The sequence below is a fragment of the Pelmatolapia mariae genome, linkage group LG4 (genome assembly GCF_036321145.2).
Source record: "Pelmatolapia mariae isolate MD_Pm_ZW linkage group LG4, Pm_UMD_F_2, whole genome shotgun sequence".
NCBI lineage: Eukaryota > Metazoa > Chordata > Actinopteri > Cichliformes > Cichlidae > Pelmatolapia > Pelmatolapia mariae.
The window spans coordinates 24,191,285-24,216,958 of record NC_086230.1 but is presented as its reverse complement, the minus strand read 5'-3'; the positions used below and the strand labels follow the sequence as shown (position 1 = coordinate 24,216,958).

At 40.1% G+C, this 25,674-nt stretch overlaps 3 protein-coding genes across 8 annotated transcripts in view; 2 read left to right on the top strand and 1 right to left on the bottom strand.

Annotated features, from left to right (window-relative positions):
• The window catches only part of brd4 (bromodomain containing 4), a 34,026-nt gene extending 25,642 nt beyond the window's left edge, over positions 1-8,384 (top strand). For 2 of the 3 annotated variants that reach the window (XM_063472034.1, XM_063472032.1), the window contains 13 exons: positions 55-183; positions 563-793; positions 878-1,101; positions 1,488-1,810; positions 1,974-2,069; positions 2,188-2,589; positions 2,846-3,640; positions 3,745-3,851; positions 3,950-4,100; positions 4,201-4,331; positions 4,450-4,655; positions 5,427-5,706; positions 5,844-8,384. In XM_063472034.1, the coding sequence (XP_063328104.1) occupies positions 55-183; positions 563-793; positions 878-1,101; positions 1,488-1,810; positions 1,974-2,069; positions 2,188-2,589; positions 2,846-3,640; positions 3,745-3,851; positions 3,950-4,100; positions 4,201-4,331; positions 4,450-4,655; positions 5,427-5,706; positions 5,844-5,912 (3,144 nt within the window). In that variant the 3' untranslated portion in view covers positions 5,913-8,384. The remainder of the gene's footprint in view (positions 1-54; positions 184-562; positions 794-877; positions 1,102-1,487; positions 1,811-1,973; positions 2,070-2,187; positions 2,590-2,845; positions 3,641-3,744; positions 3,852-3,949; positions 4,101-4,200; positions 4,332-4,449; positions 4,656-5,426; positions 5,707-5,843) is intronic. The other variant, XM_063472033.1, reaches the window with a different exon arrangement.
• A 6,075-nt stretch (positions 8,385-14,459) lies between these two features.
• On the top strand, positions 14,460-19,418 carry lpar2a (lysophosphatidic acid receptor 2a). Its single transcript, XM_063472073.1, has 4 exons — positions 14,460-14,588; positions 16,437-17,183; positions 17,776-18,038; positions 19,257-19,418. The coding sequence occupies exons 2-4, from the start codon at positions 16,439-16,441 to the stop codon at positions 19,302-19,304; spliced, it is 1,056 nt and encodes a 351-aa protein (XP_063328143.1). The 5' UTR covers positions 14,460-14,588; positions 16,437-16,438; the 3' UTR covers positions 19,305-19,418.
• A 108-nt stretch (positions 19,419-19,526) lies between these two features.
• Positions 19,527-25,674, bottom strand: part of pbx4 (pre-B-cell leukemia transcription factor 4) — a 28,303-nt gene continuing 22,155 nt past the window's right edge. For 2 of the 4 annotated variants that reach the window (XM_063472065.1, XM_063472066.1), the window contains 3 exons: positions 25,360-25,457; positions 23,657-23,743; positions 19,527-22,896 (listed from right to left, as the gene is read on the bottom strand). In XM_063472065.1, coding sequence (XP_063328135.1) covers positions 22,807-22,896; positions 23,657-23,743; positions 25,360-25,457 — 275 coding nt within the window. In that variant the 3' untranslated portion in view covers positions 19,527-22,806. The remainder of the gene's footprint in view (positions 22,897-23,656; positions 23,744-25,359; positions 25,458-25,674) is intronic. The other 2 variants (XM_063472067.1, XM_063472068.1) reach the window with 1 other exon arrangement.

Genomic DNA, 25,674 nt, shown 5'->3' with positions numbered 1-25,674 from the left:
AGAGGGGGCATTTTTTGCATGGCAAGTAATTAATACCCTTGATGTATTTAATAGGCCAAGCTGGAGAACAGGCAATACCGGGATCCCCAGGAGTTTGCTGCTGATGTGCGATTAATGTTTTCCAACTGCTACAAATATAATCCTCCAGACCATGAGGTGGTAGCCATGGCTCGCAAACTACAGGTACGTACATGCTATTGTTACATTTTTAAAAAATGTAACAATAGTTGATCTATGTAGAGTTTTACTAGCCTTAAAGTATCCAATATAAGAGGAGGCTGTTTTGCTGCCATTCTGATCTCTGATTGCATTCTACTGAATTTAATTTTTTGTTTTGGAATTATTTGATTTATTTGCTAGTTTATACAGGGCTCCTCTGCAAAAAAAAATCAGTAAATAAAAAATAAACATTGCAATAAATCATCTGCTTTTCTAGTAAGTCTCACATGCTGCAGTTGAACAGGGAGCAGAAGTCATTAATATGTTAGTATCATGCCCAACTAATGTATGTGTGTGTAAAACACCAATTTTGATAGTATGCTTGCTTCTTTTCATTTTGTAGGATGTCTTTGAAATGCGCTTTGCCAAGATGCCAGATGAACCAGAGAGCAAGCCTTTAGTTTCTGCCCCAGCTCCTGCACTTCATCACCCTGCCCCTGTTAAGCCTCAGCCTCCTCTGGCCCACGTCGCCTCATCTTCGGACAGCTCCAGTGACTCGTCCTCTGAGTCTGAGTCTTCCACTGATGACTCTGAAGAGGAAAGAGCCCAGAGGTTGGCAGAGTTACAGGAACAGGTCGGTTGTCTAAGAAAATTCAGTTGGGTTGTTGTCCACACCCTGAAAACTTTTGTTGACAACTGATCTAATTTCTTTATGCAGTTGAAGGCTGTCCACGAGCAGCTGGCTGCCCTCTCCCAACCACAAGCCAGCAAACCAAAGAGAAAAGAAAAGGAAAAGAAAGAGAAGAAAAAGGATAAGCATAAGAGGAAAGGAAGCATGCCTGTCGATGAGATCCAGGATGCTACACCTCTTTCGCAGCCCTCTAAGAAGAATAAGACCAGTAACAATAACAACAAAGAGATTGTTCCCAAGAAGAAACCCAGGTGGGTATTAAGCGGTCTCCTAAAGGTTGAACAAAACCTTTATAAAGCAGTCAGCCTGACATTTCACAATCTGTTAATTACCCTTTCTTCATTTTATATACAGCTTATTGTTATGTTTTCAATAAATGCCAAGAGGCTTTGTTATCCTATGACATTTATTACATAGTTTATCTTCTTATAAATTATGAGTCTTAAGAGGTTGATTGTTGTAATCCAGCTTATTAGGTAACTTTGAGTGGACAGTTCTATTTATGTTAAGAGTTTTAGTCTCCAGCTATAACTGATTAGCTGTAGGTATGTATTTTCTGTTTTTACCATTTCGAAAAGGCTACTGATTTACTAGAGCTTAGTCAGCATTGGTGAATTTTTGTGTTTTGCCTCTGTAGCAAAAAGGAGACGATGAAACCTGCCTGCTTGCAGCCTGTTCCTAGTCTGGAAGATGACCTGGGAGCCACTGGGTCATCAGTTACAGGGGAAAAGTGCAAACCTATGACATATGAGGAGAAGAGGCAGCTAAGCCTGGACATCAACAAGCTTCCTGGTGACAAGCTTGGCCGTGTAGTACACATTATCCAGTCCAGAGAGCCCTCACTCAAAAATTCAAACCCTGATGAGATTGAGATTGACTTTGAGACGCTAAAGCCTTCCACTCTGCGTGAACTAGAGAGATATGTATCTTCCTGCCTCCGCAAGAAGAAAAGGGTTTCAGGTAAGCCAGTGTATGAATTATAATAAAAACAAACATTGGACCCAACTCCAAATCTCCAAAAAAAAAAACAAAACTCAGTCTTGACGGAAAACATACAGAATTCTGCCATTTACTACCACTCTATGAAATCAGGAAATGTATGAACACGTGTATTGTTTTGTAGTTGATAAGACTATGGAGCCCATGGCTACTTCTAAAAAGACTGGATCTTCTTCAGACAGCAGTGGCTCCAGCTCAGACAGTGAAATGGAGGTGCCAGGTGAGTTACTCCAGATATGAGCATTCAGATTTACATAATCCCCCCACACACACACACAACAACAACAAAAAAAAGAAAAGTATGAAATGTTTATGTTTGTACATGTTTATTTTCCCAGGAACGATAAAACAGCCGAAAAAGAAGAACCATGCTGTAAAGGAGGGGAAGGGGAAGACACATTCTCATATTCAGACTGTATCCGCTCAGGCTGCACATCAGTCTCAAGCTGCAGGCCTTCAGTCCAGCAGTCAGATGAAGCAACAGCAGCACCATCACCACCACCAGCCATCTCCTGCAGGCTTCATGGCGCCCCCTGTTGCTCCTCTCGAGTCTTCTCAGTTACTGGAGACGAGCTTTGACTCCCTGCCACCTTTCGGTCAGCCCATCATGCACATGTCCCACCACACAGGCAACTCCTCCTCGTCACCTGCATCTTCTCACCTCAACACTCATTCTGCTGGGCCAGTGTCCCCTGAGACACATCCTTTCCTCAACCAGCATTCCGTCCTCCCATCTCCAGGTAAGGTTTTATGCAGAGGCCATTTTTTGATGACTCTAGTCCTGATAGCTACCTAGGTTGCTATTGCTTCTGAAGCTACAACTGCATTTCTCCTCTACAGAATCCTACAGTTGTAATGCAGTTTACAAATCATCACAGGCTTTGTCTAGTTCACTTTTTTTCTATTAAACCTATGTTCCAATAGAGCACATATACTAAAAATTGTATTTTTGCCACCAAATTCACGCTAATAATGTTTTGCGTCTTCTACCCTTAGCCTTACACAGTTCCATGCCTCAGCAGCCTTCTCGGCCCAGTCACAAGGCAGCCCCTCTTCATCCCAAACCCCCTCAGCAACCAGCGCCACCTCAGCAGCCGCAGCAGCAACAACAGCAGCAGCCACCTCTGCAGCAACAGCCACCTCTGCAGCAGCAGCTCCAGCCTCAGCCACTGCCTCAGCCCCAGCCAACAGCACCACCACCGCCACAACAGCACCAACTCCCGTCTCAGATTCTTCACTCTACTCAGCCTCTGCACCAGCGGCCTATATCCCCCCCAACACTCACACCCCAAGGCTTGTTGTCTTCTCAGCCACCCCAGATGCTGCTGGAGGATGATGAAGAGCCAGTGTCTACAACGCCAATTAACCAGTTATTCCTACCGCAGTTTCAGCAACCGCGTCAGACCCAGCAGGCTCGTCAGCAGCAGCAACAACCAGTACAGACTTCACTCCTGCAGTCTGTTCAGGCACAATCTCAGCTTTCGTCTCAGACTACCTTGGCTCCTGCCCAGCACCCTGTTCAGTCCCAGGCTCAGTCAGCCCCGTCACATCAGACACTGTCCCAACAGATGCCCTTACACCAGGCCCGCCACATGCAACATACTCAGCAGCAACAACAGCAACCACAACAGCAGCAAGTGAACTACCAACATTGTCCCATACTCCCTCCTCAGTCCCAGGGAACACAACACAAAGCGTCCATGCCCACCAATAAAACACAACAGATTATCCAGCAGCAGCAGCAAGAGCAGCCCTCCCCTCGCCCGACCAAGCCTGACCCTTATAACACAGGTTGGTCGAACGAAATAGGACAGAAATATATTGTGTTACCTGGATTTTTTTTTCCAAATGAATCATGTTTGCAGACATCTTATTTCCCTTTCTACTGTTCACAGGTCATATGAGAGACAACCCATCCCCTCTCATGATGAATTCTCCCCAACTTCCCCAGTATCCACCTGTGTCTCACCAGTCTCCGCCTCACAACATGCAGCCTAAAAAGGTGAGAACATTTCTGTCAGGTTGGCAACTGTTTTTAACTGAAGCAGAGTTTGAGGTTCGAATAAGGTCTGACTTTGATTCAATTTGATTGCCATGCAGCAAAGGGCCCCTGGGACCCAAGGTGTGTTAAAAGAGGAGAAACTTCCTCCATCACCAGTGATGAGAGGGGAGCCATTTAATCCTGCAATGAGACCAGATCATCATAAACATCCTGAGAGCAAGCCTTGTCAACCAAGCCACAGCCAACAGAGTAAGAGCTCCTTAACTACTTCTCCTTAATGTTTTTCCCCCAAAATGAAATTAAGAATCAAGAAACTGTGCAGGATATTGATTCTTCTTGTGTTGAGCAGATGTGAAGTCCATGGAAGGCTCGCGACCTGTCATCCGCTCCTCTGAGCCCAGTGGGCCACCCACCTCTTTGCAAGATAAGGAGAAGTTCAAGCAGGAGTCCAAGGCTCCTTCTGCCCCCAAAAAGGTACAGGTGGGTGCAAGAGTCAGTTTATAAAAGTAACTCATACCTCTATATACGTGTGATTGTAGCCCAAAAGGATTCTACCTACCAGAATTTTTGATTTGATCTCTCTGTGTCTGTTCCTCAGGATGTGAAACTGAAGAATATGGGCTCGTGGGCCAGTTTGGCACAAAAATCCACGTCGACGCCCTTATCGGCAGTGAAATCCTCGAGTGACAGTTTTGAACAATTCCGTCGTGCTGCTCGGGAGAAAGAGGAGAGGGAGAAGGCCCTGAAGGCCCAAGCTGAGCAGGCAGAAAAAGACAGGCTGCGCAGAGAGCAAGACAAACTACGGTGAGATTGTCAATAACAAATACAAAAGGGGCAAAAAGCAGCAGTGATTGAGGAGATTCGTGTCCCATATTTATTGTATATCTGCTTGAAAAGGTCATGACAGAATAATATAAAGTATATTATAGTTAACTGTGTCTATAGCAATGTGCTTCTACCAAAAGAAGGGCTTTCCCATCAAAGCCCGCCATCCTATTAATAAATTGTATTCACAATGAATTTGAATCACTGCAAATATCTGTTTGAGCTGCTTGATGTTTAATACGCAGTGTGAATTCCTGGATTTAAAGATATCGTATGCCCTCTTGTGGTCATATTTTATGACTGCACCAGCCACAGAGATTAAAGTGTACTGAAAGGGCACAGTAGCAGAGGAAATTGATTTTAAAATTATCAAATCTGACAAGGTTATCATGGAATATCATTAATCATGAGCCTGTCGACCCTCCACTTCTCTCTGATGTTTTTCATGCAAGAGGCCACTGAACGAGCTTTTAATTTTTCATCTATTGTAGATGTTGAACTGCTCAGTAATAAGGAATAGTCCAGTAAACAATAAGGGTCCTAACACCCTCTTTTTAAAAATAAATACATTTTTTTAAAAAAATGCTTGTAGTAATCTTTGTGATGATCCTGTTTTTGTGGGCTTTAAATGTCCTGTGTGAGGCCCAGCAGGGCACCACATGTATATGTGAGGACATCGCTTATGTAGCCATGAATCCCCTTCAGCAACATGCTGAGCGTTTGACTGATGGCTGTTGCTCTGCTTTCCAGAGGTCGGGATGAAGAGGAGGTCATGGAGCAAAGCAGAAGGATGCACGATGAGCCTCGCAGACGTCTTGAGCAGCCACACATTCAAGCCCCTTCACAACAACAACATCAGCAGCAACAACAACAGCAGCAGCAGCAGTCGGTGCAGCAGGAGTCCCAGCCTCCCGCCATTCAGCAGCCTCCTCAACCTCCCACACCGCCTCAGCTCACCACACAGAACCAGTTAGACCAAGAGAGAGAGAGGGCCCGCCTCCGAGAGCAAGAGAGAAGGAGGCGGGAAGCGGTGAGATGATTTTTCTAGGTTTAACCTTTCTGGGATCTGTGGGGGTCTTGAGCTGTGATACCACCCACTATGTAAAACAAAAGGTAGTGAACTGTTTGAACATAAACAATAATGGCTGTTCTCTTCTCTCTCTACAGATGGCAGCGACTATTGACATGAATTTCCAAAGTGACTTAATGGCTATCTTTGAGGAGAACCTGTTTTGAGAAGAAGAGCAACTGAAACAAAACTGCAAAAAAGAAAGAAAAAAGAAAGAAAGGGAGAAAAAAGATGTAAACCTCCTCTAAAGTAAAAATGTGGAGATCATGCACCAGAGAGGGACACGGACTGTACGTATACGTGACGGGCCCTGTTGAGACTGAGTACAAACACTGGACGGGCGGTCACAGCTTGGTTTGCCCATGTGGACTGAACACACAAACATCACACGGGGACGAGTCGCTTAGTTTTGGATGTCATTTTCCTGGATATTTAGCATTACCTGGCTGATATCGCGTAACAGGAAAAAAAGCGGACCCCTGATGGCAGCGCTGCCTTTTTCACACTTGGTTTTTACAGTGTGTGCGTGTGTGTCTGTGGGTACAACGGTAACCACAAGCGTGAAGACATCCCACTGATAACGTTCAGACAGACTGCAGAGACACTGAGAGAACTGCCAGATGTCTGAGTTGGTGAAGAAGACTGATCTTTATGTGTTCTGTTTTGTTTCTTGTAAGTGAAAATATTACTTTTTTGTTTTGTTTTGTTTTTTTGGGGGGAGGGGGGGGGGTGCTACTTCCATACTGTAAATCATGTATATTTCTCAGCAGAGAATGTACAGTTTGCCTTACACCTCTTTTTCCTAAACTGACCATTATCTTCTGTGGCCTGCACAAACGGACAAACATTTGCAGACGAGGCGAGGAGCAGTGCAGACCTTTTTTCATTATCTAGTATCTACTGTAAAGAAGTATTTTCTTATACTACAATAACTGTTTATTTTGAATCTCTTTTCTTTCTTTTTTCCTTCCTCTTTGAATCTTCTCACCAACACACTCCGCCAGCTACTTCTATGCCAAACAACCCCTGATATCTTTTATGCTAAATTACTTGTCCTAAAACATTTGGTAGCTAGTTTAAAAAAAAAAAAAAAAACGTAAAAAAAAAAAAATACCCTCAATATATGCATTATCATAGTTTCAGCAAGTATTTATCAAACACAGAGTCAGTCAAGTTTTTTCCATCTTGCCTTTTATTTTTTAAGTTAAAGCTACAGTAGGAAATCGGTAGCAGAAGAGGGAGAGAGTCCGGTCGTTTCTAAGCTTTAGTTCTGAGTTTTCACTACAAATGTCGCACCATCGTTTGTATTACACTTTTAGACACACTGTTGGAGAAGTTTTTCTGAGTGGCCGGTTCACAACAGTCACTACTGGATCAGTCAAGCCCCCTATTGTTCCCTCTGATGAAGGTGGGACTATCAGGGGAATTAGAAAAACATCTTTCTGTAGCTGTTACTTGAATCAGGTTAGTAAAGTAATAGACTGGAGAGAGCTCCCTGTTAGATTTTTCACATCGAATCGTCTTCTAGTTCACCGAGGGCACAGTGTCGACAGTATAAACTAAAAAGAAACAATTACAGAAGTCAAGAAACGGAAAATGCTGAAAAAACAGTTTTGATTTCTATCTTTGTTCTTGTTTGATAAAATTGTGGATGTGACTCTTCTAATTATGTTCTTGGAGACATTTGTTTGAGCGGGGATCGACTGAAATCCGGAAACATCTCGTCCTCTCTACTTGTCTCTTATGGTGTTTTTTCTCCAGTGCCTGTATTGTATTGCAGTTCTCGTTGGCTTATATTACACTTTGACCGGGTTTAGAAAGGGGCGAGTCAGCAGTGGGCGGTGTAATATTTAAGTGGGGTGGGAGATTTTTTTGAAGGAGTTTGTGTATAAAAAACAAAACAAAAAACACACAACAAGAAAAAAAGAAAGAAAGGGAAAAAAGAAAAAAGTAATAAAAAAAGGAAAAGACAGCGTTTTATATTTTACCCGTTACCAATATTCGGGTTTTAAAGTTAGTTTTAGCTGGACTTCTATGAGTGTACACACCTGACAACTACTTTCTCATTTTGTTCAATCAGCATATTTTAGATAGATCTGTTTCAGTGTCACCACACTAGCGTTTGAGTCTGGTCTGTGAGTGTGACTGTAAATTTGGATGGCTGTATGAGTGTGTGTGTGTGTGTGTGTGTGTGTGTGTGTGTGTGTGTGTGTGTGTGTGTGTGTGTGTGTGTGTGTGTGTGTGTGTGTGTGTGTGTGTGTGTGTGTGTGTGTGTGTTTTCATTCTTTTCTCAGTGTGAGGTGCAGGGAGGTCTGTTTCCCGATGTAGATAAGCAGTCTGTTAATGAGGAGAATAAAAAGATGGGTGAGTACTTCAGGAGAACTCGTTTCTGTGCTTGAGTCACATCTTTTAATTTCTATGAAGTCCACGATATATAACTATATAATTTTATTATTAGATTGGTTTTGAAAGGGTAAAAAACAAAATGTCATTCCTTTTTAGCCTTTTTTTCCCTTGTCATAATAACTGTTGGACATAATGTGCCATGAGTTTTACGGAGAATGTGCTGACCTGCAGCTCAGCCCAGAGTTTGCTTTATTCAGGTATCTTATTTTGTGTTACATTTGTTCTGTTTTGGGGGTTTTGTTCAGACATTTTCCTCGATTATCGTATGTGAGTGGTCTATCGAGGTCTCTGATTAAGTCTGTTATGATCATTGAATAAACTCATCTCTTTTTTTTTTTTTTTTTTTTTATAGAAAATAAAAAAATAAACAAAGATTTCCCCTTTCCAGTCTCTTTCTGTTTGAAATCTAATGGAGCTTGTGTGCAGCACAGTCTCAACTGGGAGCAGATAGTTGGGATTACTATGAAGAATGACAAATGTGTTATTTTAAATTTCCCTAAACACAGACTAAATGAGCACGGGGCTGTGCTTATTTAGTCTCAAGAAAGCCCCAGTTTAAAAACTATTGCAGTCTCCTGTATTTATGAAATTAAAAAATTACATTTTTATATTGAGTTCTGCATCATACTTCACAGGTATGAACAAAAACTGAAAGAGACAGCTTTTGTAACACACCTGCAGAAAGCACGTATCAAAGTCAAGATTGGCACTTTGTACATGGGGTACATCGGCAAGCAAAAAAGGAAAATGGAAAATAGCTAATCAGTCAGAAAACATTGGCTAAGCGGTTTTCTTACGGTTCTTGCTGTAATAACACATTCTTCAGACTGATAATGTATTATTTCAAGCTGTTTACTAATGTTATCAAGTAGGAAAATATAGAAATTTAGGATGTCTTATTTTGAAGGTACTTGTCGGAAGTGATGTTATTGTATTATGTCCGACTTGATGCCAAACTGAGCAAAATGCCAAACGCCCTCTAGTGGTCACATTGGAAAATTTAGAGCGAGCGCATTGTGTAACAAGTCAGACTGAATACGCGTATAAGAATTGTTAATAAAGACTGAAGTTAAGGTCACGTCAGATGTTTACTAGAGGGGCATTGGCCCACACGCGCCGTTATAACTGCTTTTAGGTTAATCAAAATAGGAAAGGTTAAATCAGTATCTATAATAATAATAATAATAATAATAACGTTCACTGCCCTCTGGCGGTCAAAGGCAGGAACTACATTTCAACACGTCTGTTCGCCGTCAATATAAACATAAAAGGGACTAACATTTCTGAACCTAATTTAAAGATAAAGTATTAAGCATACTCATATGAAAGCGCCTAAATTAAATATGATTTTTAACTTATCAGGTTATATTTATTTATATCGCTGAGTACCTTTGGGCATTCCTTTTTAGCCCTCTCATTTATCCATGCTTTGGACAAGCACTACATTAGAAGTGCACAAGATTGTGACCCCGGGACTTTATTAGTTATTATACAATATTCATTTAAAACAAAAATTCCCGAAGATATATCCAGCTGCATTAATGGACGTTGCTCACAGGTGCAGCTTAATAACAGTTTGTTTTTCTTTGGGTTAATAAATAGTCCTTTACTTAAGTGAACGTTCACTGCCCTCTTGCGGTCAAAACGCGGAACTACTGCACTTTAAACCGTCAATTTGCCGCACATAACAATTTTAAACGTATATTTCCTGTACGTAATTTCAAAATAAATGTAGCAAACAAACTGACGTGTTAAAAATCAACAGTAAAAACGCTATCTTGGCAAATTATTAGTTGTATACATTTAACTGTTATTTATCAGGTTATATTTGTTACTTCTAAATCAATCAAAAATAGTGTCACAATTCTGTATAAAATGATCATCAGTGATTTCCAGAATACTCTCCTCTTGCGGTCACATTGTAAAAAGGAAACGTGCCATCACTTCCGCTAATTAATTTCAAAATAAAGTAGTAAACTTAGAATTAAGTAAATATTACCCTTCGTTTCAGTCTATACATCTCTGTGCTTTGAATTGTCAGTGCGATTATTACATGAATTAGTAACAGTTGACCAGTTTACTGTAGCAGAGCTGCCATTTTCCCATCCAAATCAAGCAATAAAGAGCTCTACCTGCGACTGAAAAACTCACCTCACACAACACATTGGTTTACTGTTATTATTATTCTTTTATTACAATACTTCAAAGTATAAAGATAAAAATTTAAAATAATTATGCTCACGTTACAGCCTTCAGAGGTTATTGAACGACATACGCCACAGTATGCTTTTTTAATATAGTGTAGTTCCACAAATGACGGCAAGAGGGCATAAAAACATTAAGTAATGTTATTTGATCACCTCTGTCAATAACAGAAATAAACTTCTACCACCGTGTTTGCTGTTTCAGATATTAAGTGAGATAGCATGTATTTATTACTGGTGTATCATTCATTTAATAAATAGCTTTATCTACTTTTTAATATTACTCTACACAACTAGAACAGGAAATTTACTGTGTATTTATTAAAGATCAAGAGTATCTTACTACACTCATCTATACAGATCTCGGGATTTATCACAGGATCTGACTTGGACCTGGCTTTCCACATTTCTTCCAGCTGTTCCTTCAGCTCTTGGTATTGGGATTATCACATGTATTGCAACTGCCCTTTTCTTGTAGTCAAAAGAAAAGAGACCACTGTGCCTTGCAGCAGCTGATTGAAGTCCAACTGGTGGTATTATCAACCTGCTTCAATTATGTTCCATAGGGTTACCTGCTATTGATACATTTCATGCTTAGTCTTTCACAGCATTGCATTTTCCTCCTCCTGATCATCTGTTTTCTGCTATGTGAGATGCTCTCTTAACTCTGATGTGCATAAGGTGCATAAGATGCATAAAATCAAACAGTCAGGTTGTTTTCTTAATGAAAACTTTCTATCACTTCATGTTCCAGCTATTCCTCAAAAAACATGTTTTGATATCATGCCATTTTGCCAGGCTTCCAGGTTTACAGCACAGAGTTTGGCTTCAGTGGCCGCCTTACTGTGGTCAGCTATGTCAGAAAGAAAGGAATGGTTGTTGTGATGATTAATATCAATGGTGGATAAAAATACCAGAAAGAAATAAACAGAACTGATCACATTCTACAACAAGGCCAAAGGAGGTGTAGACCCCATAGACCAGATATGTTGGCATCTACACTTGCAAATGTCAAAATAGAGGCTGCCCATGGTGCTGTGGTACAACTGGACATCACCAGCCTGAATGCTTACACCTTTTTCACGGGTCAGCACCCTGAATTCAAGAATGGTATCACCAATGCACGACAGGTCTTCCTCACTGCGCTCTCAAAAGAGCTTGTCACACCGAACATGAGAAGTCGACTGTAAGGTTGCACCCAACTGCAAACCCTGATCAGTGAACCAATGGTAAGTTGTGGGGTGACAAAAGCCACAACTCAGCCATAGGAAAAAAGCAGACAGTGCTAACCAAATGCCATGTACCTGTGTGAAGTAATTACAGCCAGAAACAGTGTCTCACAAGTGAAAAGAGAGAGGAACTGTATGGACAGTGACACACACACACACAAAGTGGATGTTGTTGGTTTGTCTTTTTTTTTTCTTTTCCAATTTACAAAATGTTTTAAAAAATTTAAAATAGTGAAAAATACAAAATATTTCAAACAATAATTGATTCTTGTGTAGACCAAAATATAATAAAAATGATTCTTCTTAACCAAAAATGACACCAAATGAAAATAAACACACACTGATTCTAACAAAGTCATTTCTGACCCAGTGATGGAAACGTGCAGGGTCCAGTCACTCATGCATTTAAAGATTAACCTTCCACAGTTTCAGGGTGCTCAAAGATGTATACATGCCTTGATATTTAGTTGCATCTCTCTCCACATAATATCATTGGTGTGATAAAAAGCTATAATTCAAGGTGACCGAGAATTTTGTATTTTTAGGGCAGTGTGTGTTTATGGCTGTATCTGAAATGTCATACTTTTTTGCAACTTGGTGAAAACATTGGGTCGTGGGAGAGAAATGCCGTCAGAAATCTGGTTTTGGTGATTTAAAGAGCAGCATCGTTGATTTACTGGTGTTATTTTCAGTATCATTGGTCTGTATATGTAACATGGTTAGATTTAAACAATGAAAAGACTGTTTATAAACATTTTTAACATATATCAAACGTGTCTTAGAAATATATATATATATGTTTTTGGGTTTTTTTTTATCAGAAAACAAACTTCTCACACATCTGTTAACTCACAGGATAGCACAAAGCCACCCACTTACGCAAATCTGCATCTTTGATACTAGTTTTGCACTGTTTTAAACGTTAGATTTAAATCAGGTAGTCACTGTTTTCCAGGCTTTCTTTTCTTCTTAATGATTTTAAGTCACAAACAATGTTCCCTCTAATTTTTCAATAATGAAAATTTAAAAAAATCTTGTTCATGACCTGTGTAGTATGTTAACACTATTGGAAGTAAAAATAACTTGAACTCCAATTTTGAAAACACAACTTTTTTTTTTTGCTCTGACTTGTATTATGAGTATGAGTCTGTGGTCTGGGAGAGAGTCCTGTAACTCTCTGTCTGCAAAATACAGTAAATAATGACCAATGTTGGGCAATTAATTATATAGTTACTTCTTAAAAAAGTTACTGAGTTCTGCAAACAACAAAGTTATTTGCAGCTGTTTACCTAAAAATGCAGCCAAGGCGTTTTTTAAACAAACATTTCAAACTATTTACAGAACAATCAGCTGTTCTGCATCAAATTTGATGCCACACAAATTATTTGTGCCACTCCAAAAAATAATTTCTGTCCACTATGAGATAAAGGAGAACATCACAGCCTGATACCTGCAGGCCTGACAACAGGAGATGTATCACTCCTGTAACACCTGTAACATTCAGCAGTCGCCTCATTGTTCTGACACACACAACAAAACTATTGAATACACTACACACTAACTACACAAGATTTGCGCTAAACGTCGCAAATCTCTCACATCTCAAAACCGCCGTCACTCCTAAAACTTCCTCCCCGTCTCTTAACAACTAAATGCCATGTTTTGATTGGTCGACATGGTACATTTTTCGACCAAAGGGAAAGGGTGGGGTGTTTTGATTTCATCTTTGCTCATAGGTGGAGTGCTTTCGAGCGTTTTCCTTATAAAACGCCGTTTTTATGTTTAAATATAAACAACAATAGTATTCAGGAAGAAAACCAAACATTGCATATATTTTTATCACAACTCTGGTTTTACGTGGCCTATCAACACAATTTAAAAACTGGTATAAAGTCCACACTTTTTCCGTCAATTGTTCCGTCTGTCCTGCTCACATCTCCAATGGTTGCACACGTTGTCATTAACGTGGCTTCACTCCACATCAGCCACGCCGCTTTGCTAGCTAAAACACCGGTGTCGGCACATGAGGACGCTGTCATAGCCTGTCAACGACGTTGATTAGCTGCGCATATACGTGAATGTGAATCGCGTGATTGGCTGGACTATGGGATAAGGTGGCATCGTTCTAATCCCATACTGGAGCAGCCAGTCACTTACTGACTAACACTGCAAAACAGAATTGTTAAAGTTTTAATTTCAATTCAGGTTAGATTTTTTTTTGTGCGCAACGCAGATTTTTTGTGCGCAGAGACCGTGCCATCAGTGCGCAATTGCGCACGCGCGCAGTTTAGAGGGAACATTGGTCACAAAGCTATTAGATTTTACAACCGTGATGAGTCACTTTCATTTGTTGACCTGGAGCAACATTGTGTGGAGTACAGGAATAATAACCCCGACTGCGATGCATGACCGCGGCCACTGGAAGGCAGTAAACTTTCGCGATTCAACATTCAAACTGTTCTAATACTGCAAAAATTTAATAACCTTTAAATACAAATACTCTAAACAAAGGTGCAGTACTGTGGTAATTTAGTCCACGTTATTAAAAACAGTGCTGTTATCACTATAGTGATTTTTCCCTCAGTGTAAATGTCTTTCTATAGTCAGTACAAATTAAGAATTTGAACTCAGAAAGCTGAGGGGTTTTTTCAGCGTGTGTTTCTTCTGCGTTACTGTTTCTAATTCGCGGTGCATTTTTTTTATTCCTCACTGATAAAACTTCTCCAGCAGGTCCCAAAGCTATTTCAAATTTAGTTTATGGCTAGCCCTAAACTGAGTTTCTGTTGTCTGATTTTTCAAGCTGTACGTGGAGGCAGCACCGATACCTGTCCGTCAGGTCCAGCTGATCCTCATTCAGAAAGGCGTCCGGCTTGAAAATGTGCGGTCGCCTGAACACTTAACAGTGAAAATAACCAGAGGGTCTCCTGTTTTCCTTTCAAATGGCACCCAACACCCTCTGTTTCATGTCGGACCTGTCTTGATGGAGGACACGCTAAGACGGACGGTAGGGTTCATGTCGTAATTTACTTAATTATTTATTTTACATGTTAAAAGTCTACATGGGATTAAGTTACACGGGCGGGTATTAGTGACACATAGCTTACTTCACTTCAGGTCTGAACACGTTGTGTTAACGGAAATGTCTTACTTTCTGACTTTTATCTCCTTTAACCCCAGCTGTTGTTGTCTCAGGAAGAGCACTATTTTAGACTCTAGACGCACACCTGAAACTCTGAATTCACAACGAAAGCCCTGCGTGTCCGCACAAAACCAGAAAATGCACATTTCTTGCGCATTTTCTTTCTTCAGATTTCTAAAGCCGCACGTACGCACGGTCTTACTGCTTTTGTAATACTTTAACTATTAATGTTATTTTGTTTCATTGCACTTGGACGAGGCCAATTAACAATCCAATCCAGCCCTAAGTCAATGCAGAGACGTCCATGTTTTAACACTTGAGTCTAAAGTCACTGCTGGGTGTACCATGGCTCAGATACGGGAATTATTTACACAATCGTGTCAGAGATGTTTTTACAACAAGTGATATGGGTGCAAAGAATCACTTTCAGTTCAGTCTTTGTAGAAGAATGTCTTTACTTAAGAAGTCACTTAACATGAATTATTCAAGCATAAAAAGGTCTCTAACTTGTGAGATGAACCAGTGTTGAGTCAACAGAAAAAAATAGCAAAATTGAGCAAATTCCAAGTTTGATCTGTAGACATTTGTTATTAACAGCCTGTGGTGAAAACACATAATTTGTTCTCGTTTCTTTAGTCAATGACATCAGAATTAGACAGGCAGAAAAGTAGTATATTCTTACACCAATAAGGTGATTCTTCCGTGTGTCCTTCAAAAAATGAGGAAACTGGATAAGTGTAGGACCAAAAAAGAAGGGGTCAAAACGAAACATAAAATGAACAGCATCTGAAAGTAATGTCCTTAAGAAATGGGAAAGACCTGACACAGGAGGGCCTCTGGTGTTTCAGTTGATCCATCAACTGTTCACTAAAGTCTCATCAGAAATGCTTTCAGTGGAAACGGGGAGAACAGGATGAGGTCTGCCAAATTACACAAGAACTAAACCGAAAATCAGTGGCAACAGGCCTTATGAAGTGATGAATCCAAATTTTGCATTTTTGGTTTAAATCCTTGTCAACGTGTGCACATGAGGTCAAGACAGAAGTACAACAGTGAGTGTCTAAAGCAATTTCTAAAATTCTAAAGCCATTTCTTTTCTGCATTTTAGTCTGTGGTGCTGGGGAGCTTGTCAAAATTGATGTAATTAAGAACACAGACAGTACAGTCAGATCTTGATCCACCATGGAATACTCTGGAAAGTGATGTCTCCATTCTTCACCGTTTCAGCAATCCAAAAAACAGTGGCAATGCAGTAAAAGCATATTTGGATAGGAAAAAACTCCCCATTGGAACACTATCAGACATGGATTGGCCTCCTCAGAGCCTAGACCTCAAACATTATTGAAACAGTGTGGGATCATCTAGACAGAGCACGGAACAAAAGGCAACCAACATCCAAAGAAGAGCTCTGAATGTCTTTCAAGCAGCTTGGAGAAGTATTGCTGAAGTGTACTTGAGAGCTTGCCTAAGAGATTTCCAGCTGTGCTGAAGAACAAAGGTTTTCATTCCAAATGTTGACTCTGTTTTTGCTTCATATACTGAATTTTTTGCATGTTTACACACATTTCAATAAATCTTTTGATCCAATTTCCCACTTTCCAAGCAAAATATAAGCAAATGGGATGTGGCTCAAGACTGGAAAAAAAATTCCTTGTTGACTCACTTCTTGTAGACAGCAGGTTAACATCTTGAACATGTGCTTTGTGTCTGCAGGTATGGCCACAGAGAGTATTGTGGAGAATACCTGTTACTACAACGAGAATGTCACCTTCTTCTACAGAGTGGTGAATAAGACGATCAGTACAGGATGGAATACACGGGACTATGTTGTCATTGGACTGGGCTTGACAGTATGTGTTATTGTACTCCTGGCCAACTTGCTGGTGATGATAGCCATTTTTATGAACCGCCGCTTTCACTTTCCCATCTACTATCTCCTGGGGAACATGGCTGCAGCAGACCTGTTTGCAGGTATTGCTTATACCAACCTGATGTTGCACACAGGCCCGTGGACTAGAACACTTACCAAGGAGCAGTGGTATATCCGCGGCGCTTTGATTGACATCAGCTTGACAGCCTCTGTGGCCAACCTCCTTGCTGTTGCTGTGGAGCGACACCAGACCATCATCACCATGCAGCTTCACAGCACTATGCCAAAGCGGCGTGTGGTGCTGCTGATAGTATGCATCTGGGCCATAGGTATCATCATGGGCCTGGTGCCGACATTTTGGAACTGTGAGTGTGATCTTAAGGACTGCTCCACCCTTGCGCCGCTCTACAGCCGCCGCTTCCTTATCTTCTGGGCAGTCCTCAACCTGCTCACTTTCTTCATTATGGTGGCCGTGTATACTCGAATCTTTATCTATGTGAAGAACCAAAGTAAGAACACGTCTCAACAAGTCACAGAGATCCGACAGCAGACTGTTGTCAACCTGATGAAGACGATATCCATGGTCCTGGGTGAGGAGCTGTTTACTTTTTGGTCAAAGGGGAAGTTAGAATAGTTTCATTTCTAATAAGCTTGAAAATTTTAAAAAAGCACTCTTAAATTACTAACGTACATTGTACAAAACTTTAACATACTCATAGTCGTTGGCGGCATTATTTTCAGATTTTTGCAGGAAAGCGTAGTGACTTTTATCGAATTTCACTTCATATGAACTTTCAGTATTGTTTTCTGTAGTAAAGCTGACTATTGTTGATGTGCTTTATCTCACTGATCTTAGTTATAATGCTTGGTGTGTGTACACCCAGTCATTTATCAACCAGTTTTGCAACTCTTGTTTGTCAGATCATACCCGATTACTGCTGATCTTTTAAGCTGATAGATTGTTAGGATTTCCGAGTAAAACTGACATGGATTTATCGTCATAATACAACTTTTTCTTTAGGTGACTCATCTCCTGAGCATAAATGTGTTCTCTCTGGCAACTAGCCTTGAAATTAAGCAAGCAAGATACCAGTATGACCCAAGAGACTCTGGTGTGTCATTACGTCACATCTTTAAATGAAGTTTACTTCCAATTCTTATCAACAGTTTGCATCTCTGCAGGTGCCTTTGTAATTTGCTGGACGCCTGGCCTCGTGACTCTCTTACTGGATGGACTGTTGGGTAAAGAGAGTCATGCCAACCGCTATGAGAAATACTGTTTGTTCATAGCTGAGTGCAACTCTCTGGTCAATCCTATCATCTATTCCCTACGGGACGACGAGATGCGGAGGACGTTCAAGTGGATCCTGTGCTCTCTGTGTCGGAGAGGTGTTCATCAGCAGAGGCAACTTTCACTAGTCAAGAGGGGCACATCTCTGCGAGAGGTACCCTCACTTATTAGGGTGTTGACCCGGTGGTGCAGAATACAACCTGTGAAATGTAAACCTTAGACCAGGAGTGGCCAACTCCAGGCCTCGAGAGCCGGTGTCCTGCAGGTTTTAGATGTGTCCTTTATCCATCACAGCTGATATAATGGCTAAATTACCTCCTCAACATGTCCTGAAGTTCTCCAGAGGCCTGGTAATGAACTAATCATTTGATTCAGGTGTGTTGACCCAGGGTGATATCTAAAACCTGCAGGACACTGGCTCTCGAGGCCTGGAGTTGGCCACTCCTGCCTTAGACCTTCAAAGCACTTTAAAAAAAGGTACCCCAAAATAGTCTTTGGGGTATCTTTTTCAAACTTGAGATTATTCTTCATTGCTTCAGGTTTCATTTGTGTTTCTCACATTTCTTCACAATGAGTCATGAGAGCTTTCACTTTCCATATCTGCTCTATATGCAAGTTAACAATATGATGCATAAAAGTATTATTGTGTTTCCTGTCTTGGGCCTTGTTCCACAAAGCAAGTTCAGCAAAATCAGAGTGTAACATTGAGCTAAGAGGTTTGATCATAGTTGGTTCAATCCACTGTATGTTCATATGATAACCACTTTCTGATGCCAAGATTCACCATGGGAATGGGTAGAAGATGAGCCTCCATTTTTATTTCAATATCAGGGGCGGCTTGAGGTTCAGTATCTTGCCAAAGGATACAAAGAGTGGAGGAGTCGGGGATCAGTCCACCAGCTCTTTTTGTGACATTGCCAAAAAACAAAAAAGGATCAAGAGTCATCTGCTCAGTCCTCATTTACATAAGATTTACATTTTATTTTGAAATCTAATTATTTAGCTGTAACCTGTACAAACTTAATAAAGATGTGGCTCAAACACATAACATGCAGTTTTATGATATAGGGCAGACCCAATAAGATTTTTATTTTTTTATGATTTTTGTGTAAATGTTGATGACATTTACATTTTTGTGAATTTAACTGTATTTAAATCTACAAAGATACTACTACTTACTATCTGTAACTTGGATTTTAAAAAACTAACGTACAAGACTATTTTAGAATCTGTCTTTAGAAAAAGGAAACACTGAATTAAACTGCTAAATGTAAATTATGAGTCCATTGTCACTATAAAATATGCCTCTACCTTGAAATTCATAAGATCTTTCTTCTGTCATGTTACCTTCAAATTATTTTCTTTCCTACAGGAAAAACTTGGCTCTGGCCTGAAGTCAGAAGCAGAGGCCTTGTGTTAGGACGACATCAAGAAAGACGACGCCTGGTCAGTGACCAGGTTATAACGGCAGATCAAAAATAATATAAGTAAGATGTATAGATCGATTTATTCTTCTAGATATCAGCCAAATTCTGCAAAGCTCACTTTTCCATGTTTGCTTTTTGATACTGAATTAAAGGCTGAACAAGACTTTTTTTTTTTTGTAAGTCTCAACGAGACTAACAGAGTCACATAATCATCAGATGGTGCAATCTCTCCTTTTATTACGTTTGACTATCACAAGAGCATTTGTGACAAATTATAAAATGAAACACTTCTAAAATCTGAAATCAAATACTGAAGGGGAAAAAAAAATCACACTAAATCATTTTATTAATTTTCTAATAAGAACACTACAATTTGTCATATTCTTCCTTTTTGTTTTACTCTTTCTAGAACAATTCTAAAGTTGAGGTATAAAAGGAGTTCATACAGACTCACAAGTCTGAAAACAGTGGGGGTTATATACAAGAGAAATGGAAAGACAGAGGTAGAGAGAGGGGTAAATACAAGGGAAAGAAGGGAGATACAAATTTACTAATAAAAATCAAAGAAATCAAAGGGTTAAGAAGCCATTTGGTGCTGTGGAAGTCATTTAGTCACTTACAGAATCCAAACAATCATAAGGCTGAAATGTGTCAAGGAGACATACAGTGTATGTATCAACATTATGGGATTTGGGCTATATTCACTGTTTATGGCGTGGCACACAAAAACAGATCTTCAGATTAAATGTAAAACAATTTTTTTCTAACAAAAACTGAAAAGCATTGACTCCTGTTTGCAAATTTGCTGTCTGTATTTTTTGTTTTTATTAATAATGAAATTACAGGTATCTACATTTTAGATATAACTGAGAGGCTTATTACAGCTCAAAAGAACAAATTTTATATTTAAACTGCAATTTTTGGTTTCTTGGAATGTTTTGAGAAGGTAAAAATTTCACACCAGAATTGGGGAATATTTGGAAAAGTGACTGTATAACTGAGGAAACTTGGAGGAGATTAAGAAAGGAAGTGGGTCCATAAATCAATACATGAAATAAAATGTTTATAACCTCAATTCATACAGTTATCTTTCCACAGCACCAAATACAATTACATTTGTATAGCATACATTTCAACCCAAGTATGTAACAAAAGACCTAAATAATATTTTAAACTGATAGTTATTGTGAATCCTGTGATACAAAGGCCAAAAATAAACAGGCATTTCAACCAAACATCAAAACTTATATACGAAAAAAAGAAAAAAATTACTGAAACATTACACAAACTGTACAGTGACATCCATTACAACAGGTAGAAAAAGGCGGGGGCGTGATAATTTGGTGTGGCAATAACATTATAAGATACAGTCATATGAACTGCAATGAGTAACAAAACGAGTACTCAGGGATATCACATGTGATCAGCGTTCAAGCTCAAGTTTTGTTCTGTAACATATGCTTCAACAAAGTCTTGACTGACACTTAAATCTTCATAAGGCTTTACCTTACTATCAAAAATGCTTTGTTATTCACATAATAGCTAATGTATAAAATAGTTCCAAACAATGAAATCACCCAAAATGTTGCAGGGTTGTCTGAAATGTGGGTTAAGAGTTTTGCTACACCCAGGACTGCCTCTTTTTTGGTAACAGAGGAGAGAGAGAAGCCCTTGCCCAATTGGCCATAGAACTAAAGATAAAATAATTGTAGTTTTACCAGAAGGTATTAAAAGATGGGTAAAAAGGAGAGCATTCCTTCTATGCTCACAATCAAATTACAAGTGTGATACGACACTACTCGCCCCACAACGAAAAGCCCCAAAAATCAAATCAACTGAGGCATGACAACACCACACAGAGAGACACAGATACAAATATAATTCCCTCCTCTCCTCAAACTGAGAAGGTGGCTGTGCACCAACTTTAGAGACACAGAGTAGCATTATTACATTACTGAACTTGATATTTTTGGTTTTGGTACAACAGAAGGTTGTAGTGTGTTGCCTCGGGCTCACAAGCTTAAATGTTTCAAGATTGGGGGGAGATCTCAGCTGAACCCCATCTGGTGTGTGATCGGCTGGTGGAAGCACCCAGTCTCTATGTTTACAAAGGTCAGAGGGCACCAGCCATTTTGACTAAGACATCCCAAGAACACTGTACACACGCCCACACAGAGACACACACATCATAGCAATACATGATGCACTTTTTTCCTTTTTGGTCTGACTGTAATAATTATACCCTTTATTTTTTGTTAATAAAAATGAAGCTAAAAACTCGGAAGGTTAAATGAAAACAATATCACGCCTAGAAGTCCTACATGCATGGAAGACAGTCACGTTTCTAAATTCATGACACGTTTTGTCCCAATAACACATCAATGCCCCAAAATCTTTCCACCCTTCTTTTATCGTCATTTAGATGCTTTATTGAGCAAATTTTTGGTGGTGGCTGGTGCATTCTTGGTGAAACAGCATTAGAAAATAGCCTACAATCAAATAAACTAGTGGACAGAAAGCAAGAAGTAAAGTCTACAAGCCATCTACCAACACCCTCTATTGGTTAGCAACAAAAAGGGCTATTAGTTACATCCACTCAACCAAAGATGTTGTCCTCTCTGTGACCTTTCCTCCTCTTCTCATCAGCCCTATTATCACTTGTCCTGCCTGGTTTAGAACAGTGATCCCCTTAACTACCCTTTTACAGGTAGAAACACCCATAACAAGGATGCTAACTTTTGTGCTTGACACATCTTTTATGTCAGCTCACTATGAAAACGACTGTAAAGTTGCAAAGTGTATGTTGTGGAAGGGTCTTTGAAATCTCCAACAGAATGAAACACATCGAGCTATAAGGACCGGAAGATACAATAGTCTCTTGTATTGAGTTGGCAGAGGGTGATCTTGGAGGAAGAGATGTGTTGACGACTACTGGGGCAGCACTTTGGTACGAGCAAGGTGAGCAGAGCTCCCTGGTGATCCGTATCAACAGTTTGGCTGTCAAATGCCAAGGCTTCAAGAGATACAGGCAATCACACACAGTTTTCCAAAGCAAAGGGTTAAGTGCAGAGGTCAACAGCACGTGAACAAACTGTGTAAGTACTGTGTGAAGTTAACGTGCATATACACATAATGTACAGACATCATGATCATCTACACAGCTGGGTGAGTGGTCTTCAGAAATGTCCTTAACAGAACATGTTTTCTCAGCCTCAGTAAACTCCAACCCCCTTTCAAATCTGAGTTACGAAGCGTTGAGCATTAGGGTAGAGCTGAATTCAGAAGAGCTGGATGGAGAAGTCCTCCTAGCTACTGTTCGGCTGTCCTGTGTTCCAGCACAGTGTGTTTATGAAATGCAAATTAAGCCTTGTGTGGCCATCTAGTTGAGTAGAGAGACAAGAAAGTAGTGAAGAAAAAAAAAAAAAAGAGGGACTGAAGATGGTAGTCAGAGCAAACTGCGGTGGGACTGAAGTGATGGCAGGAAGAGCCAACAGATCAGTTGGAGGTGTCAGAGTGGACACTGCCAGGAGGACCGGGAGGGGAGGTAACCGAGGGGGGGTTGGTGGTGTCCTGCCAGCTGTTAGCCTGCAAAAAGCAACAGAGGAAAGATTCTACATGAGAAGGGAGGTTTTAATAAATAACAGTCTTAATCAGCTACATTTGTGCTTAGTAATCAAAGGATGCATCCGCAAGACAAAATGGTTCAAATAATAGGGAGCCACCTTGTTAAAACACAGTACTGCAGCTTCCTGGCCTTCTGAATGTACTAAGTGAAGGTGCTCAAATCCAGATGCGTAACTCCAGAACATGTTTACAGTAACTCATGTTTTAGCATGTTTTAACTTGCAGTGGGTATTACTGAAGTAATAGAAGTAAAGTTACCAACCTGTTTCTAAAAAAAAAAACAATAGGTGCACAACATCAAAACAGAACGCACTGATTTGTAAAACGTTTAGTTTATGTACAAGTTCAAAACTGAAAAGAACTCTCCACACACATTTGCAAAAATCAATAAATTCTGGCACATACAACCTCACATTTAATTTAAACTGGAGGGCACAGCAAAATTTCTCTCTTTCTCTGCTGTTACTTTTCCTGCATGAAGCAAAGTTTATTTTTCTTCTTACATTCATATATTTAGTCATTTTCTTAAGTAACCAAGTCAAAAGCAAAATGAATTGAAACTCAGCAAAAGTGCTTGGATTTCATTGACCTTTAAAAAGTTGACAATTTCAACACAATTAAAATGTTCTATACTTTAAGAGCACTGTACAGAGCAGTATTCTGGCATCCCAAATACTTATTGATCAGCTACACCACATGAGGCGTTTTAGTTGGTACTCACATCCAGGCGATGAGGGGTGTAGAGGCCACTACCTGACAACTCCTCATAGCCGCCCGTCAGGTGTGTAGCAGGGTGCAGGGTATCCACCTGTCAGAGACAAAACATTTAAAACACACACAGTTTAGCACAATTAGACAAATATTTCTTCCACAGACTGACCAGTGAAGTTACAGCATCCACAAACCTCTCCTGTAGGCATCAGAGCCAGACTGCACTACTCAAAAATACAGCTCATCTACTATCCTGTTTCAGTGCGAGCACTAAAATTTGCAGCTCACCAATCAACTTCATGACTCTCCATTAAACCACTTATGGTCTGAATGGAAGACTGCAGCTGAAGCCAAAATGCAGTGCTTTACCTCTTCTTATACTGGTGCTTAACAGAAGAAATCTGTGGATCCATCCAAAACAACAAAATGACAATTCTTTTCACAGACAAGTAACAAGAACAATTCACTTTAATAAAATCTCTTCTGCATCTACGTGAGTATGGTGCACATTACTCCTATGAATTCAACACCTTTTCCAAATGCTAGGATTCTGTATAAAATGCAAATAAAAGAGAATGCAATGATTTGCAATAACTAAAATTCTATACAAGTGAAAGTTGAATGAAGATTACATATCACATACTATAATTTGGATTTTTATTGACACATGGTAACAAAATGCAGGAAAATGACAAGAAAACCACAAACCAATAAATTTAATTGGCAACAGGTCCCTTAACAGGATATGTGCATGTTTGGAGCAACATGTGCTTCGATCTAAGCAACATCCTTTTCAAGGAAAGCCTTGCTTATTTTGGAAAGACGGTGCCAAGCCACATTGTGCATGAATTACAACAGCTTGGCTCCATAATAAAAGAGTCCAGATGCTGACCTGCCCTGCCCGCAATCCAGATCTGTTACCCATTGAAAATATCTGGCAGAGAACAAACAAAGAAGTAAAATAAAGAACACCCTGAAATGTTGAGCAACTGAAATACTAAAGCAAGCAAAAATGGGTAAACAATTCCTTTTCAAAATTACAGTAACTGGAGAAGAGGTGATGCAATAGTCACAAACGTGCCCTGTGTCTCCGTTTCAGCATCTGGCTTGCTGGTTTTGTACAATTCTCAATTAAATATAAGGCTTAAATTATCTGCTGATATCTGCATTCTGTTTTGTTTACATTTCACACAGTGACCCAGTGTTTTTGGAAATGGGTTTTATATAAAGACACAGGATTTTTGGAACACTTGGGGAAAAACAAGGACTGAAAAAGGCAGGATACTGTGACACACTTTGAAATATAGGACAACCTAGACATAGAGAAACGGATGATTAACCAGAGGGACTACAGGATCAATCCCCAGACCTGGTTTGTAGGAATATACCAGCTGCATGAAGACAACTTTGTGAAGAACCCTGATGACCCCACACAGATGTTTCCATACTGAACCGAGTCCTATGCTTGCTGAACATGTGACACAAAACTACATTACCTACATTTCTCATGAGTAAAGGCAAATGCTCCTCAAGGTTTCCTCTACATAGGTCTGTGTGGAGCAGGAGTCAGTGGTGATAAAGACAAAGCCAAGGGGAGGATATGAGGAGAGGTCAAAAGGAGCTAGCCTAAGGGAAGATATCTGGGGAAGTGGGGTGGCTAGGTTAACAGCATTGAGGGCAACTGCCAACTCCACAGCTGTCCTCAGTGCATACCTGTAGAGAAGGGGCGATGTTGAGACCCTCCCCGTTGAGGGAACGTAGGCCAAGGTAGGTGTCGCTTGTGTGAGATAAGCTGAATGACCCTGGTGACCCTGCAGGCAATGTATATCCAATAGCCAATCAGCCTCACCACATAATGGACTCAAAAGGTTACCATTGGTCAGGGACAACGCTTTGAAAATCAGGGTCATTGTTACTATTTTCTCATATTTTTAAAACCTAAAGGAAGATTCTGCGCAGCCACTAACTGGTGAAAACAGCAAAACATCAACACAAATACCTTTTTGTTTTGAAGTAAGTCGGTTTTGT

What these genes read in the sequence shown, in the direction of transcription:
- lpar2a (XM_063472073.1), top strand. Translation starts at nt 16,439, where the DNA reads ATGGCCACAGAGAGTATTGTGGAGAATACCTGTTACTACAACGAGAAT. An exon ending in GACGATATCCATGGTCCTGG is followed by an intron (nt 17,184 to 17,775) that starts GTGAGGAGCTGT and finishes GCATCTCTGCAG; the next exon opens with GTGCCTTTGTAATTTGCTGG. An exon ending in GGGGCACATCTCTGCGAGAG is followed by an intron (nt 18,039 to 19,256) that starts GTACCCTCACTT and finishes TCTTTCCTACAG; the next exon opens with GAAAAACTTGGCTCTGGCCT.